The sequence below is a fragment of the Schistocerca nitens genome, chromosome 7, assembly GCF_023898315.1.
Source record: "Schistocerca nitens isolate TAMUIC-IGC-003100 chromosome 7, iqSchNite1.1, whole genome shotgun sequence".
NCBI classification, from domain to species: domain Eukaryota; kingdom Metazoa; phylum Arthropoda; class Insecta; order Orthoptera; family Acrididae; genus Schistocerca; species Schistocerca nitens.
In genome coordinates this window covers 390,099,133-390,114,840 of record NC_064620.1, presented here as the reverse complement: position 1 = coordinate 390,114,840, position 15,708 = coordinate 390,099,133, and the positions used below count along the sequence as shown (strand labels likewise).

The 15,708-nt window shown below is 37.7% G+C and overlaps 1 protein-coding gene across 4 annotated transcripts in view; it reads left to right on the top strand.

Moving 5' to 3' along the window:
- LOC126194713 (reticulon-4-interacting protein 1 homolog, mitochondrial-like) overlaps positions 1-15,708 on the top strand; it is a 176,153-nt gene that overhangs the window by 78,821 nt on the left and 81,624 nt on the right. Inside the window, exon 9 of one of the 4 annotated variants that reach the window (XM_049932956.1) lies at positions 7,736-7,853. The exons of the other annotated variants lie outside the window; for them this stretch is intronic. Within the exon in view, the coding sequence (XP_049788913.1) occupies positions 7,736-7,751 (16 nt within the window). The 3' untranslated portion in view covers positions 7,752-7,853. Of the gene's footprint in view, positions 1-7,735; positions 7,854-15,708 lie in introns of those variants that run through there. 4 annotated transcript variants of the gene reach the window in all.

Genomic DNA, 15,708 nt, shown 5'->3' with positions numbered 1-15,708 from the left:
ACCAAAGGAAGGACCCGCCTTTCTTGGACAGGTTATTCAAGGTTGCCACCAGTTGGACGAAATTAGGAACAAACTTCTGAAAGAAATTTGCCATTCCAATAAATCTGGCAACACCCTTCTAACACTTGGGGTGTCGGGGAGGGAAGGGGGTGGCAAGTCACACAAGGAACGTGTCCACTCCTGATCAGTGCTGACCTCTTAATCCGAGACCAGTTGGCCCAAAAAGGATATACAAGGGCAAGCCAATGTAATCTTAGATGGCTGGACAGTGAGCCCGGCTTCCATTAGACATAACAAAACTTCTTCGAGGTGCTTCAAATGCTCTGTGAACTTGGAACTGTAATCCACCACATCATCAGGATAGTTATAAATGGATTTGAACTTAAGATATCCCAAAATGTGGTCCAGAAGATGAGACACAACATGGTTGCACCTGTAGACAGTCTGAAAGGAACGCAGTTAAACTCTTAAAAGTTCCAATCAGAATAAAAGGCAGTTACTGGTTTGGAATCTTTGGTCAAGGTTATCTGACAGCAGGCTTGATTGAGGTCCACTACAGAGAACCAACAGCACCAGCAAACCAGATGAAGCAATTGTGACGGGAGGTCAATGGAACTGATTCCAAGATGACTTTCTGGTTGACTGCACTGTAATTGATGAATGGCGGATAATCGTCACTCTGTCCTTTAGGAACAAGAAATATCGATGAAGTATAGGGACGAGTCAAAGGTCTAATGAAGCCATCCTGGAGCATGTTATTAATTAGCCTGTGCAAAATCTTCATCGTGAGTAGCGATAATCTATAAGGTGGTTGATGAACAGGAATATCGTCAACCAAGTGGACCTTATATTGCGTCTTACTAATGACGCCTAATTTGTTTGTGAGGACAACGGGAAATCGGGATAACACACTCAACAGCTGCCTAGCCTTACCAGGTTCTAAATGATCAGTGGCAAACTCAGACGACTCCCGACTGCACATTATTAATCAGTTGAGATTGCCAACATGAACTCAATCCTAGCCTCAGGGCAAAGATTGAAATAAAAGGCATGCGCTTGATATCAAAAACCAGACTGGTACACTCAATGAAATCACAGCCCAGTATCAAGTTAACTGACAAATTCTTAGCAATAACAATGTTAACAGGCTGTGTAAAATTCAGTGTGCCTAACTTGCCCCAAAACTCCACTACCAGAGGTACTCTTGTCCATTAACCACATGACATCTCTTGATGGGGGGAACTGGAAAGCATTCTACACAAATTCCCTAATTCAAGATACCAGTTATAATGAAGTAATGAAGCGGAACTCCCAGAATCCAAAATAGCTCATGCAGGCTCATCATTCAAGTGGGCACACACACATGGAAGCATAAGATTTTGCACTGCTCTAATATGGGACCAATTCTTAACAGGATGATGGATACTTCTTCCTGCCATTGTCCTATAGTACCAGATGTTTGAACACAGGCCTCTCTTCACTTGACATTACCACACAAAGTGTCGACTATCACCACACCTGAAACTTAGGTTTAACCTTACCAAGTGCAAAGCCCATGGCCTCGTGCTGGTTCCACTCAGATGGAGTAATTAGGTGACTGCCTGCCTACTGTTGCTCATGAGCAAATCTTAAACCTCCCATCTTGGCAACCGTGGTATCTAATTTCACAAAGGTGGTAGATTTTCTACAAAAAACTGCATGTAATCAGTCCTTAGGCTTCATGCCTGCTAATATGGTATTAAACACATCACCTTCAACTACTTGCAGACCCAGAGCTAGCACAGCAGTATGGATTTCGTCAATGTATTGAAGCAAGGTCTCATGCTGATATTGCACATGCCAAAAATGCTTGTGCTCCAACTGATGCCTGATCTGGTGTAACAAATTCAGTTGACTAATACACTGTGTCAAATCACAAAGGGATCCTTCACTCTGCATAATCTAAAAGAAAATTTGCTGAAAACTCCACAGTTCAACCAATAAAGAAGCTGAAGAACAATGGCATGTGAAATGCACAATGCATCAGCATGAAAATCAAACCAAACTGTTAACCATAACACAAATTCAACCTGTTCAACTTGCTCAATAGGAAGGTCACTAATCCCTTGTAGTAGATACAAAACGGGGTTTGGCAACCTAGCTAAAGCGTTCGAAGTGACCACATTTATTTGTCCCTCGGTTTCCTGCTTACTCTCCTGACGGCACAGATTATTCCTCTTGCTTACACTCGTTAGGTCATCTAACATGAGAAGATCCAGATGTACCTGTAACTCCCTAATTAAGCTATCAACAGCAGTACTTTCATTGGGCATCAGGGATGCCTGCTTTAAATCACAAAGACGATTCACTCGGTGTGTCACCTGTGCTTGAGTCCTTTATACTTTTGTGTGCACAAGCTGACTGTTGCATAAGAAGTTCACATTTTCCTGCAGTCCTACAAAAGCCACAAAACCATCAATGAGCATAGCACCTATCTCACCAGTCTGAGGTCCAAGGCTTCCCCTACTACACCGTGCAAATGAGCAGCCAATTCAAGTACTGTGTCCTCACCTGATTGCTGCCTAATTCTTAACTTATACAAAAGGTGGTCTTTCTTGAGCTAGCCTACCCCTGGGCATGGCCTGTCTTCCATGCTGATGATTGCTACCTGGAAAATAGTAGTAACCAAATACAGTTATACTGCTGACACAAGTAAGGTAGTAACTGAGAACACTGTTGCAAGAAGGGAAAAGATGACCATCATCCCCTGCTCCCTCTGGGTCTTTCCAGAAAAAGGAAAGTAACTACGCTCTGGGATACCAGTTGATAACTAGGAATTCATGACGGAAATTATGGGATCGAGTCAGCATAATGGAGGGACTGGTGTCCCCATATAATGTTTCAGCATTCATCATCTTTAATACATAACTTACTTTTATTTAAGTCAAACACATTTTAAAAACAATCACATTAAAGTAGACTTTATAAAAATTACTTTTAAACAGCTGCCACTAATTACAAGCAACTAGCCGTTAACTACACACCAAAAGTACAGACTCAAAAATCAATTAACTGCAGTGTACAAAATTCATTGAGCAGTCTTTTTTAACTAAATGACTTTTAAACAGCTACCATTAATTAAGAACACACTGTCACCCTGTAGACAGCAAAGGTACAGAATTTTAAAAACAATTAACAGTCACTGAATAGTTAACTACAGTTAACCGATATTCCCTGATCAGGTTTTAAGCAAATTGTCTTCAAACGTTTGTTATTAATAGTGATCCAACTGTCATTCAGTAGATTGGAAAATACAGAATTAAAAAAAAAAAGAAAGAAAGAAAGAAAGAAAGAAAAAAAAAAAAGAAAAAACAACCACTCACTGAATAAGCAGCTACAGTTAGCCAAAATTCACTGATCAGATTTAAGCAAATGACTTTCATTTTAAAATGAACGTAAACAGTCTCGACCTAAAGTTTGGTTATCGGTTTCGGCCAGTTACTGACCATTTTCAGACCTCATACTGAAATATGAACATAGGATGGATTAAGAGGGATGTGTGCAAATGCATCTTATATAACAAATAAAGAAAGAAGGAATTATATCCATGTTGGCTGATGGTGACTGTTAACGGAGCAGGCCCGAGGAGAGCAATGGAGCTGTTGCTCAAATATGCAATGCTCTGTGCACTGCACACCGAATTACATCAGTGATAGCCAGTCAGACATACAGGAAGTAAAACAGTTGTTGCAATACAGTTGCTTCAAATAAGATCATGAGTGCAATAGTAGAGTTCATTGAGTTGCTTGAAAGTAATAGATATTGCCACTGAATGAGAAATAGTTGAAAGCAAGAGTACTTTCAGCAATCCAAAATGAATTATACATTTTAAAGCAAATTGTCAAAGCTAACTGTTTGCACCCCAATGAATTTGATTATTTGCTCTGTAAATTGCAATAATCTGATGACAATCTTACTACTTGTGATAGCAAATTTACCAAAATGACATACATGTGCTTAATTTCTGACAAAGTTGATAACTTTTTCAAGAAAAAAGATTTGACAATAGCCTTTAGTACTAATAATCTTTTGCAGAATAGGTTGAAACATACAATTAGAAACTGCAGTAATACCTATCTCAATTTCGTTGTTTATAAAATATTGTGTGAAGATTATGATAAACAGTACATTGGTCAGACAGCTAGGAACTTCACTACTCATTATAAGGACCATACTTCAGGTAGGTCTCATAATAAATCAGTACTTGGCCAACACCTAACACATCACAATCACTCAGAAGGATCTACAACTTAAAAGTTCTTCATACTGCACCTAAAGGATTGTTACTTAAAAAATTAGGAAAGATAGAAATTTATGCTCACTACAAAAATAAATCCTTATCCATACCCTATGAGCAATTAGACTTAAGAGAAAAATATTTCTATGATCTTTTTGAAGACTTACTATAGAATGTTCCTGCTGTTCCATGCCTCATTTACTTTTTCTTTTAATTTTTATGTCATGGTTTGATGTTTGTAATAAAGTTTGTGCACTTTATTTTAAACTCTTGGCAGATTACATTCCTATTTTTTATTCATGACTATCTTAATTAGGCTCAGGTTGTGTGCAGTGCCACCCTTCACGCAATGTGATGATTTTGCCGTAGGCTAACTAAAGAATGCTGTTTTACTTCTGTTCACATTTATTCCTCTTTTATTTCTCTATATAATAATTGTAATGTCATGCTCATTGCTATTTTATAAAAGTTTTATGACAGTAAACAACTACAGTCACAGTATCTTTTAACTTTTGACTGCTTATGTGTTTGTTTTACATTTATTACTACTTAGATGGTTCCTTGGTGTATTATATTATGGTGATGTAACCTATATTTCTATATATCTGACATTGTGTACGCCTGTTTTTTGGAATAACTGTAAACAACAATGTTCATAGTTCTTTTAAACTTCAGTTTCTTATGCTTTTTGTGTTATGTTTTCGAATACGTCGATGGATCAGTGAGATTTTGTGCTTTAGTTCTTCTGATGTAATTGATATTTTTTCATGCTTTAGGTATCATGTACCCTGCTTTACTTGTTATCTTGTTAGTTACGTGGTAAGTGTCATCTAGGGGATCTGACACATAATACGACAGTCATCTTATCTGCATGCCAGTATATTGTAACAACTGATCGTAGTTGCAACTTTCAAATCTTCACCTGTGAAATGTACACATTGACACCTCCATGCCACTTCAATGGTAAATAACAGCATCAGTCAAACAATATTTCCACTGCCATTATGATCTAGGAGCAATATGCAATACCACACATGCATTTCTACATGTTGACTTGGATGCCAGTACATATTTGATGGCCACTGTCGCAATGCTTTAAGTCCTTTTCTGCTGGGTGGTGCATATCGATATGACCAGGCCATCCCCATGGGAACCATTAGCATCACTTGATCACCATCTTTGCTGCCATACAATATTATAAAGCACCTATTTCTTCATTTGTTATTAGCTTTCGTTTAATCATTCTGTATAAACCATATTGTAACAACTGTTTCACATTCTGTATGCTTGATTGGCTGTCGCTGATGTAGTTCAGTGTGCAATGGGCAGAGCATTGTTTATTTAAGCAATGGCTGCGTTGCTATCCTTAGCATTTGATGTTTGTGGAGTTCATAATGCCTGCTCCGTTCACCACCGCCTCCTACCAACATGGGTATAATTTCTTCTTTTATTATTTGTTATATAAGATATATTTTATGTGTTACTACTATGTGAATACATCCCTCGTAATCCATTCTATATTCATATGTCAGTATGAGGTCTGAAGATGGTCAGTAACTGACCGAAACCAGTAACCACAAAAATAATAGTTTCTTAAGGTCGAGATACATTATGTTAATTTTAAAGTACTAAGAAAAACTGCTGTTCTCCGTGAAAAATGTTCTGAAAAATAGATTACTTTCAAACAGCTGCTGTTAATTATGAGCCCACTGTCATTCAGTAGAAAGAAAAATACAGATTTATTTTTAAAAAAAAATTGACAATCAGTGAATAGGCAGTTACAGTTAGCCAAAATTTGCTGATCAATTTTCATTAAATGATTTTTAAATAGCTGCTATTAATTATGAATGGTGGTTGCATAAATCCCACGCAAGGGAGGGGCATGGAAGGTGAAGAGTGAGAGGTAAGGACATACACTGGAGTTACTTAACTGGGACGGGATGGCCTGTATCCTTCCACTCCTTAAACCTGCAAGAGGCTAGATCTTCTACACTCACATGAAATGGCTAAATAACCTCCAAGTTGGTGTTGTGTCTTCCCAAATATCATTCCCACTTATGTAAACTGCTATACTTGACAGTCAAAACCAGGCTTGGCATCTTCACAGGAGCTGATAAGTTCTCATGTACCATATAGAACTCCAAACTTCTTGCACCCCCAGCCACGTCGCTTCACACACCGCACTCTCTTTCCCAAAACCTTCCTGCTTTACTGCTTCTGTCCCCACCGATGGTGCCACCAAAGTGCCTCCAGAGTTACTCAGACAGAGATCATCAATGAGGGGCGAAATCAGCAGAAGGCCAAGCCCACATGGCTCAGATATCATTGTTAATTCCCCCTTAAGGAGAGCGTTTCAGTGCAATCAGTTTTATGGCATTTTTTCTGTCCCTTCCTTTCTTCTTCCCAAAAACTTCTCATACTCCCTTTGTCAGAAAAGTTCCAGGACAGGTTTTTAAAAAAATAGAAAATTGCACTTAACAAGTAATGATCCTAGTTCCTATCGAAGTAGTCCCCTTGGCTATCTATAAACAATTGCCAACGTTTCTGGAGGTCTTGGAAGCAAGCAGGGAAATTTTCAATAGTGATGCATGTAAGCTCATTTGTCACAGCCCTGGATGTCTGCCATATCTTGATGAAACTTTCCTTTCAGTCACTTTTTCGTTAGCAGAAACAAGACAAAATCACAAGGTGAGAGGTCGCGCGAATATGGCAGATGTGTGATGTCAATATCAGAATATCTGGTCGGATACTCGGTGTCAGATAAAGTGCTGTATGTCTTGCATTGTCATGCAGTAAGAGCCAGTCCTGACAGTGCCACATATCAGGGTGACGATATCAAACTACCTGTCACAAACTTTGACGTGAAGAGTCTGGTTCACTGTTTGACCTGGAGGGACATACTCATGGTGAACTAATCCTTTAGTACCAAAGAATGCTGTCAACATTGTCTGTGTTCTTGAAGGCTGTCATTTGACTTTTTTCAAGGCTGGTGATCCAAGACTCCTCCACTCAGCACTTTGATGCTACATGTGAGAGTCATACTGGTAGTGCCAACTTCCATTTCCAGCAATAATCTTTAATATAAATGTGGTACCACATCTGGCTGTGTCCAGTTGTTCAGAAATTCTTCATCTTTCCTCTTTCTGTTTGTCTGTTAGTGTGTGAGGGACAAGTTTTGCATTAAGTTTCCATTTCCCTAAATCTTATGACACACATCACAATTCAAATTAAGTTCTTCTGATGTCGCATGCACAGTTACACGGCCGTCTTCTTTGCAATAACTGTGTTACACACTTCTTCTTTGCATCTGTATGTTCTGCAGATGGGCGACCAATTCTAGGATTGTCTTGCACTGAATTTCTGCCTTCATGAAACCTTTTGTGACACTCGAAAACATGACTTCTTAAAAGTGCCTCTTCTCTATATGCCTGCCTAATCATTGTACCGATTTCACTACAGGTTTTCCCGAGCTTAACACAGAACTTAATCTTCACTCTTTGCTCACAATCAGCATCCATTGTGTCACCATCTAATGTGTTGAGAACCCAAACTGTATGTTGCTAAACACAGCCCTGAGGTGAGTTTGCATGGAAACTTGTTCAAGATCATTTCAAGAACGCATGTGTACCAGGTAACATAAAAACTATGTTTGTTCCTTTTTAGTATTGCAAATTCAGAAATAAGGAGAAACCTGTCCTGAACTTTTTTGACAAAGGGAGTGTTTCTTCTTCCTCTCTTCCATCCACTTCTTTCCTGTATTCTTCTCTTCAGGCTTTCCCCATTTCTATTTTCAATCTTTTTTTTTTCCTGTCTGTCATGTTATCTGTGGAGATGTTTATTTTCTTGAGGTCTTCCATAAACAAAGAACAGCTGATGTTAACAGACAGCATAATAATAATAATAATACAATTTTGTTATATATACATACAATGAAATATAACACTTAATTACCCCTTGCTCAAATTATCATTTCATCCTCTATGAATTCCTTTATTGAATAGTAGCATTTCTCCCACTGAACCTGCTGTAGCCTTGTTCTTAAAATTTCTGACTCCATATTAAATATGTTTTTGCCCATTAACTTGTTATATATTGTCATCCTCATAAACTGTGGAGTCTGTTCATATAATTTCAAATGGTGTGTGGGTAGCATAAAATTATTTTTATTTCTTGTGTTATTAGTATGGTTAAAATGATACTCCTCAAATATTTTTTTTCCTGCAATGTAGGAAGATTATAATTTCATAAATGTATAAGGAGGGAACAGCCAGGATTTGTAGTTAAAAAAAAAAACGGGCAACAGGACTGTTTGTTACGCAGTATTGGCAAATTTTCTTTTGTAGTTTCAGTATTCGAGATACACTACTTGAACTTTCCCAGAAAATTATCCCATATCTAATGACAAATTCAAAATAACTATGATAAGCAATTTTTCAGTTACTTGAGTCAGTGAAATTTGCACTGAAAATGCAAAACTGCTTAGTTTATTTGATAGGAAGTGTATTCCAGATTAACTTCTTGTCCACATGTAGTCCCAGAACTTGACTCTATCAACTTCTTTCATAGGTTGACTGCTATGTTGTATTTTAAGTTCCACACATTTTGAATGTTTGGTTTTGAAATGTACCGTATGGGTTTTTGCAATATTGAGTTTCAATCCATTTAACTGGACCAGTTTACTAAGGTATCTGGTATGCTTACGATGGATTTCAGGATTTTTTCTGCAGTGTCATCTTCAATTAAAACAGAAGTGTCATTTGCAAACAGAACTGATGGGGAATTTGTATTTATGGACAAGTTACTTATGTAGAATAGGAACAGTACTGGCAGCAAAATGGAGCCTATAGGTGCACCTTGTGATATTGTACTCCGTTTAGAATTCACTGCATCTGAGGTGAGGTGATAGATACCATTTGCATTCTGTTGTGTAAGTATGATGTTAGCCAGTTTACAGCATTGTCTTTAATCCCGTATTTGTCTAATTTGTAGATAAGCAAGTCATGGTTCACAGAGTCAAATGCTTGTGTGAGATCACAGAAGGTGCTTGCAACTGTACTCCTGTGATACAATGATTTGCCTATCTTTTCAGCAAAGTTATTCACTGTATCCAGAGTGTTCTTTTTCTGGTTGAAATCCAAATTGGTTACTTATAACATCATTTTCTCTGACACTTTTTACAGGACAGGAAGAATAGAAAATGGCCGATAGTTTCCCAAGTCTTCCCTCGTCCCTTTCTTGAACAGAGGTCTGACTTCAGCATACTTCAAAACATCGGGGTAGCATCCCTGTTCAAAAGACTGATTGAAAATTTTAGTTAGGGAAGGTGCTATTATGCCACACACTGTTTTGATCACTTTAGTGGGTATCCCATCCCACTCAGCAGAGTTTTTATTTTTTAATGATAATATAACATTTTCCATATCCTTTATTGTGATGTTTTTTTCTTTTTTTTTAATCCGTAGATACTCAGATTCTTGGGGGATTCCAGAGGGATTTACTTTACTCTGATACTCTGCTACATCAGCATCTGACTTTGCCACATTTATGAAGAATTCATGTAAACACACTGATATTTGAGATGGGTGTACAATAAATCTGTCATCTACTTTAATCCTAGATATTTCATAACTACTAACTCTAACACCTACCTCTGATTTGACAACAAACCACACTGCTCTTGTTTTACTCTTATGTTGTACAATGAACTTGTTTGCCGTTTGTTTGGCTATCTTCACAACTTCTTCAAATATAGCTTTATAATGATCAACATACTCAGTAAAACATCTGTTTTTATTATATTTCAGTTTATTGTGTACTTTCCTCTTCATGGCACTAGAAATTTTTATACCATGGGTTATCCATTTAAGTTTATTAGTTGTTTTGTTGCATGTGGTTCTAAATAGAAAAGTTTCATTAAATATTTCAAGAAAGCTACTTAAAAATTTGTTAAGGTTACTATTACTTGAAATACAGATGTTGTAAGGCCATTCAACCACTCTTAACTTATTTCTAAATATAATTGAATTTTTTTCATTGAAGTTCCTTTTCTTGTGGCGTTTGTTACATGAAATTTCATTCTTCGTTTTTGCTAGTTCAATGAATTATGCGGAGTGGTCAGACATTCCTAAACCTATGCAAAATTTAAAAACATCTTCAAGTACATAATTTGTTAGAATAGAGGTAGCTGACTGCATTAAAAATGTTCTTGGTCAGTCTGTTTTCATTCGTTCTCTGTATGTGCCTGTAGAACTTTGCCCTTCTTTTCTTAATGTTGTTTGTAATGATCTCTATCTGTTCGTACAGCTCTTTTGCAGGTTTCTTTATTCAGATCCGCTCTTTCTCAATCAAACTGTTGGACTTTATCAGTATTTTCCTCTCTTGTTTACCCATCTCCTCGAGTTTCATTCTTCGCTTGATTACAGCTGTTTCTGAGGCATATAAGGCCTCTGGTAAGACTACTGTACTATAGTGTCTTCATTTGGCATTAATGGAAATACTTCCTTAGTTGCAATGGTTCCTTTAGAGGCTTTAGCTAATTTAACTGGGTTTTGGAAAGAATTTCATGTCACAGGCAGTAGTGAAATTCCTCTGTAGTTATTAGGGTCTGGGTTGTCTCCTTTCTTGGGGAAGGGGTGTATTAGGACTGGCTACCATTCTTCTGGTATCTTTTCTGTTTCCCAGATGTTTTAGATGATTGTCCCAGATGTTTCAGATGATTGCATGTATTTTGGATGTAATGTTCCCATGGTCTAATTTCCAGATTTCGTAAATCAGTCCATCTTCTCCAGGTGCTTTGTTATATTTCAGTGATTTTATAGTTTTTATATGCTCCTTGTGTGTTGGGGATATGGAATCCAGGTTGTGGGGCAGTGGATAAATTAATTTTGTCATTTACAAAAGCGTAGTCAACCAGAAAGCGATGGAGGAGATACTGACCGTAATTTCCAGTGTGCAAGTCCACATCACCCATTGTATTCGCTGAAAGAAAATGTATGAGTTGTAATTGATTAATACATTCACAAAAAGTTCACACGCACAAATTCCTTATAATAATAATAACATAACGTCTGAGAAAGGTTTTCTCATAATAATAATAATAATAATAATAATAATAATGTCCCTATCAAAAAAGCACTATTAGCAATTCAGAGGCAACCTCTATGGAAAGTTCCTTGTAAAATGGTCTACCGTGCTGACTTCTAATCACCAAAAGTTAATTGCTCACCTTAAAAGTGGAAACTAATCTCACCACTTGTCACATGATTTTGTCATCATTACGAGTGGCTCACAAAAAATTATTCTGTGAAAACTAAATCCAGGATGGTGCACAGTCCTTGCAAGTTCACATCTTACTTTTACTGAAAACACATTTGGTAGCTGTCTGGCTCTGATGTCATCTGAGACACAGTGCACACTGGCTTTTGACTGATGCGGACAGATTGATATCACAGTGTGAAGATTTATATATGGGTGCAGTAGATTGCCGAACAGAACATCTGCTATCAACTGCTCTAACACAGGTGGCATCATCTAAAGGGCTGCTTTCTCGGGCACATATTAATTAATATTTCTATTGTTTAATAATTTACAATCTTCTTAATTTTTATATAAGTTAAATTTGCTTTAGTTACTGAAAAAGTTTTAGCTCAGCTGCATTTAAACTTTGCCAGCTAGAATTTTTAAAATGGAGAGACAACAGTAGAACATGACCTTTGAAAAACTGCCTGTTTAAGATTCCTTGTAATGATTGATTGTTATGTACAATGAAGTTTAGAAACTTGGTACAACAGTATTATTTCATCATTGTAATCAAGTGCTGTAATTAGAACTTTCTATAACAAATACAAATGATACATAATCCATTATGAGTAAGGATGTTTTCATTGCAAATATGGTTTTTAGTAAATAACTTAAAAACTAATAGAGGTCACTTAATGGAGTCACATAGTTATTTTTTTACTTGAAACTGAGGCTACGTACGAATTTTCATCTTTCTGAGTCTAATATTAAGTGCCTTCAAATTTCGTAAAAATGCCGATTTTGACAAAAATATTGCTCCGATCAAGTTGAGACATTAACTTTTGATTGTGACATGCATTTTGAGCAATTTTTAGCTTTCTACCTTTCTTATTTAGTGACACTTATTTTTTTCTTAATATATTTAGAGAAATGTATTCATTAGATCATTCTGAGACTTCACAATGTTAACATTAATATACTGAAGCATACACTGACAAAGTTTGGAAGAGGTATTTTAATTTTTAATTTCACTCTTAGATTATGGTGGAATCCTTTATGTTTAAGCGCAGGTGCGTTATGGTGACATAGAACTGGTAGCAGTGACTGGGGTAAGTCCCGGCACAACTCACTTGCTTCTGTATCTCTCACAATGACACAGCACTTGTTTCGCTGCAAGGTTATGTTCTGGCTTCTCAAAATGTTGATTCTGTGTTGCTGTATAACAGTTTAGTAGTTTGTCGAAGTATTGCGCTAATATGTTGGAGTTCTTTTTTGGATTTGTCTCCAGTGTTCCATCTCATCTTTTGAAGCACTAGTTTGGTCGTTGATATCCTGTCATATTTTCTCTGAATGTTCTGTAAAAATTTTGTATGTTATTATTGTTAAAGTCATTTTCTCTCTCTTTCGACCTTCATTTTTGTAACATCTATTTGTCTCTACAGGTTATTTTTGAAGTGGTGTTCTGTATAATTTTGAATTCTTCCTATTTTTTGGATGTTCTATGACTGTTCAATTTTTCCCTGGCTTGTATTCTGTCTTCTATAGCTGTGTCTCATCTGTGTTTCCTTTTTCTTGGCAGTTGCCCCATTATCAGTTCTTTCTTTTTTTCTGACAGCTCAGTGCAGCTATTACAGTCATTTTTCTCAATTTATTCTGTTATTAGAAGTGAAACATGGACAATAAATAGTTTGGACAAGAAGAGAATAGAAGCTTTCGAAATGTGGTGCTACAGAAGAATGCTGAAGATTAGATGGGTGGATCACATAACTAATGAGGAGGTATTGAATAGAATTGGGGAGAAGTGTAGTTTGTGGCACAACTTGACTAGAAGAAGGGATCGGTTGGTAGGACATTTTCTGAGGTATCAAGGGATCACCAATTTAGTATTGGAGGGCAGCGTGGAGGATAAAAATCATAGAGGGAGTCCAAGAGATGAATACACTAAGCAGATTCAGAAGGATGTAGGTTGCAGTAGGTACTGGGAGATGAAGAAGCTTGCACAGGATAGAATAGCATGGAGAGCGGCATCAAACCAGTCTTTGGACTGAAGACCACAACAACAACAACAACAACAACAACAACATTTCTTTTTTGTTTAATTGTAGAGACTGTTTCTGTTCAGAAAGTTATGTTGGTCCTCTTGATTTGTCTGGTGGGTATAAATTTCACTTTGTTTTTCAGTGGGTGGTGATCAGATTAGAAAAATCCTTTTCTTGTTCTTGTATTCATAATTATCTGGCTTTTTTCCCTCCCCTGAATATCACTATGCCGTCTATCTGAAATGTTCCTAGGTCATTCCTAGGGGATTTCAAAGTTCATAGTTTCTTGTGTGGTTTCTGGAATTGTATCGACATTTATTTTGAGGTTGAAATTCCTGCAAAAGTCTATTAGGTTCCCTCCATTCTTGTTTGCCCTCTTTTGGGCTGTGTGTTTTCCAGTTGTCTTTGAATTCTCTTTCCCTGCATAAATGGGCATTAAAATCAGGGCATTAAAATCACCCAATTACACTTTCGCATGCTTTTTGGGGATTTTGTTGGTGTTTTCATCCAGGTCTTCCCAGAAATCATCTATCATCTCTGGGTTTTTCTTGTTGTAGTTATATGTGGCAGCCTGTGCATTGATTAGTGCATAAGGCTTTATTCCTGGATTGTATCATGAGTGTTGATATTTTTTCTAATTTTGAAGTAAAATCTATATCAGAGTCCAATATCAATTTGTGCACTACAAATCCAGTTCCAAAGAGTTTAAGATTTCTTCATGGAAAGATTATGGCTGATTTTCTCTGATATTTTGTATTGGCTTTCAAGTCAAAGTGGTTCTCATTTGAGAATTGTGCTTCCTGAATTGCTAGAATTTTGATATGGGATTGATCCATGGTGTTTGTCAGTTGTTTCAATTTACCTGGTTTCAGTAGTGTGTTTGTGTTGAGTGTTCTCATATAAAATTCTCTTAGTCTTGGCATTTTTTTAGACACTCTAATTCGGTTTTGGTAATGAAATCCCAAAGGATCTCATATAACTGTGACTGGAGTTTTGAGTTCCAGAAGATTCAATCACAGCTGAGCTCACAGAGCCAACAGTTGCTGACCAGAGCACTGGTTGCTACCACACAGACATGTCTGGGTGTTGGTGTTTCACCTGTAACCCTAGGCAGAAGCCCTCATAGGCTGCTACTGTCCAGAGCCAGATGGGTCCAGGATTTCCTAATGAGGTTGTTACTCCTTTCTTTCCTCCTTCCTCATCACTTGTGAGATGAGGCCCTGTGCTTGGGACCGGCAATGGCAGAGTTCTTTCACTTGTATTATGTACAAAATATAATAAAGGAATAAACCTCTGCCATTGTGGCCTCATAAGGAGCAGTCAGGACTGACTGACCATCATGTTACCCTCAGCCATTCGCATCATATGAATGGGGTATGGAGGCCTGTGGTGTCAGCACACCATTCTCTCGGGCTTTATCAGTTTTGCAGACCTTAGAGCTACTATTTCTGATTGAAATAGCTCCTCAATTGGCTTCATGAGGCTGAGTGGACCCTTTCCCATTCCTCCCAACAAGGAAAAATTCTTGGCTGTACTAGGAATCAAATCTGTGTCCTCTGCACGACAGTCAGCCGTGCTGACCACTCAGCTGTGGAGGTGAACTTTGTATTACACACACATCAAAAAAAGTTTTGCATCACCTCAGTTCCAAGAGTTCCAGAACCTGTACAGAAAACTGGAATAGAGATCAACATAAACATCATTTCCGCCCTGTTTATTGCTCATGAAAACCACACATTGCACGTTGTTTCACCATCCAGTGAGACCTCCAGAGGTGGTGGTCCAGATTGCTGTACACACCGGTACCTCTAATACCCAATAGCACTTCCTCCTGCATTGATGCATGCCTGTATCTGTGGCTACACAAAAAGCATTATTCAACATAGTGGCATTGCTGTCAGGGTTCCTCCAAGCCATAATCCGTAGGTAGCGGTCATCCACTGCAGTAGTAGCGCTTAGGCGGCCTGAGCGAGGCATGTCATCGACAGTTCCTCTCTCTCTATATGTCCTCCATGTCTGAACAACATGCTCTGAGATGCCTGAACACTTCCCTTGCTGAGAGTCCTTCCTGGCAAAAAGTAACAATGCAGATGCGATCGAACTGCGTTATTGACCATCTAGGCATGGTTGAACTACAAACATCACTAGCCGTAT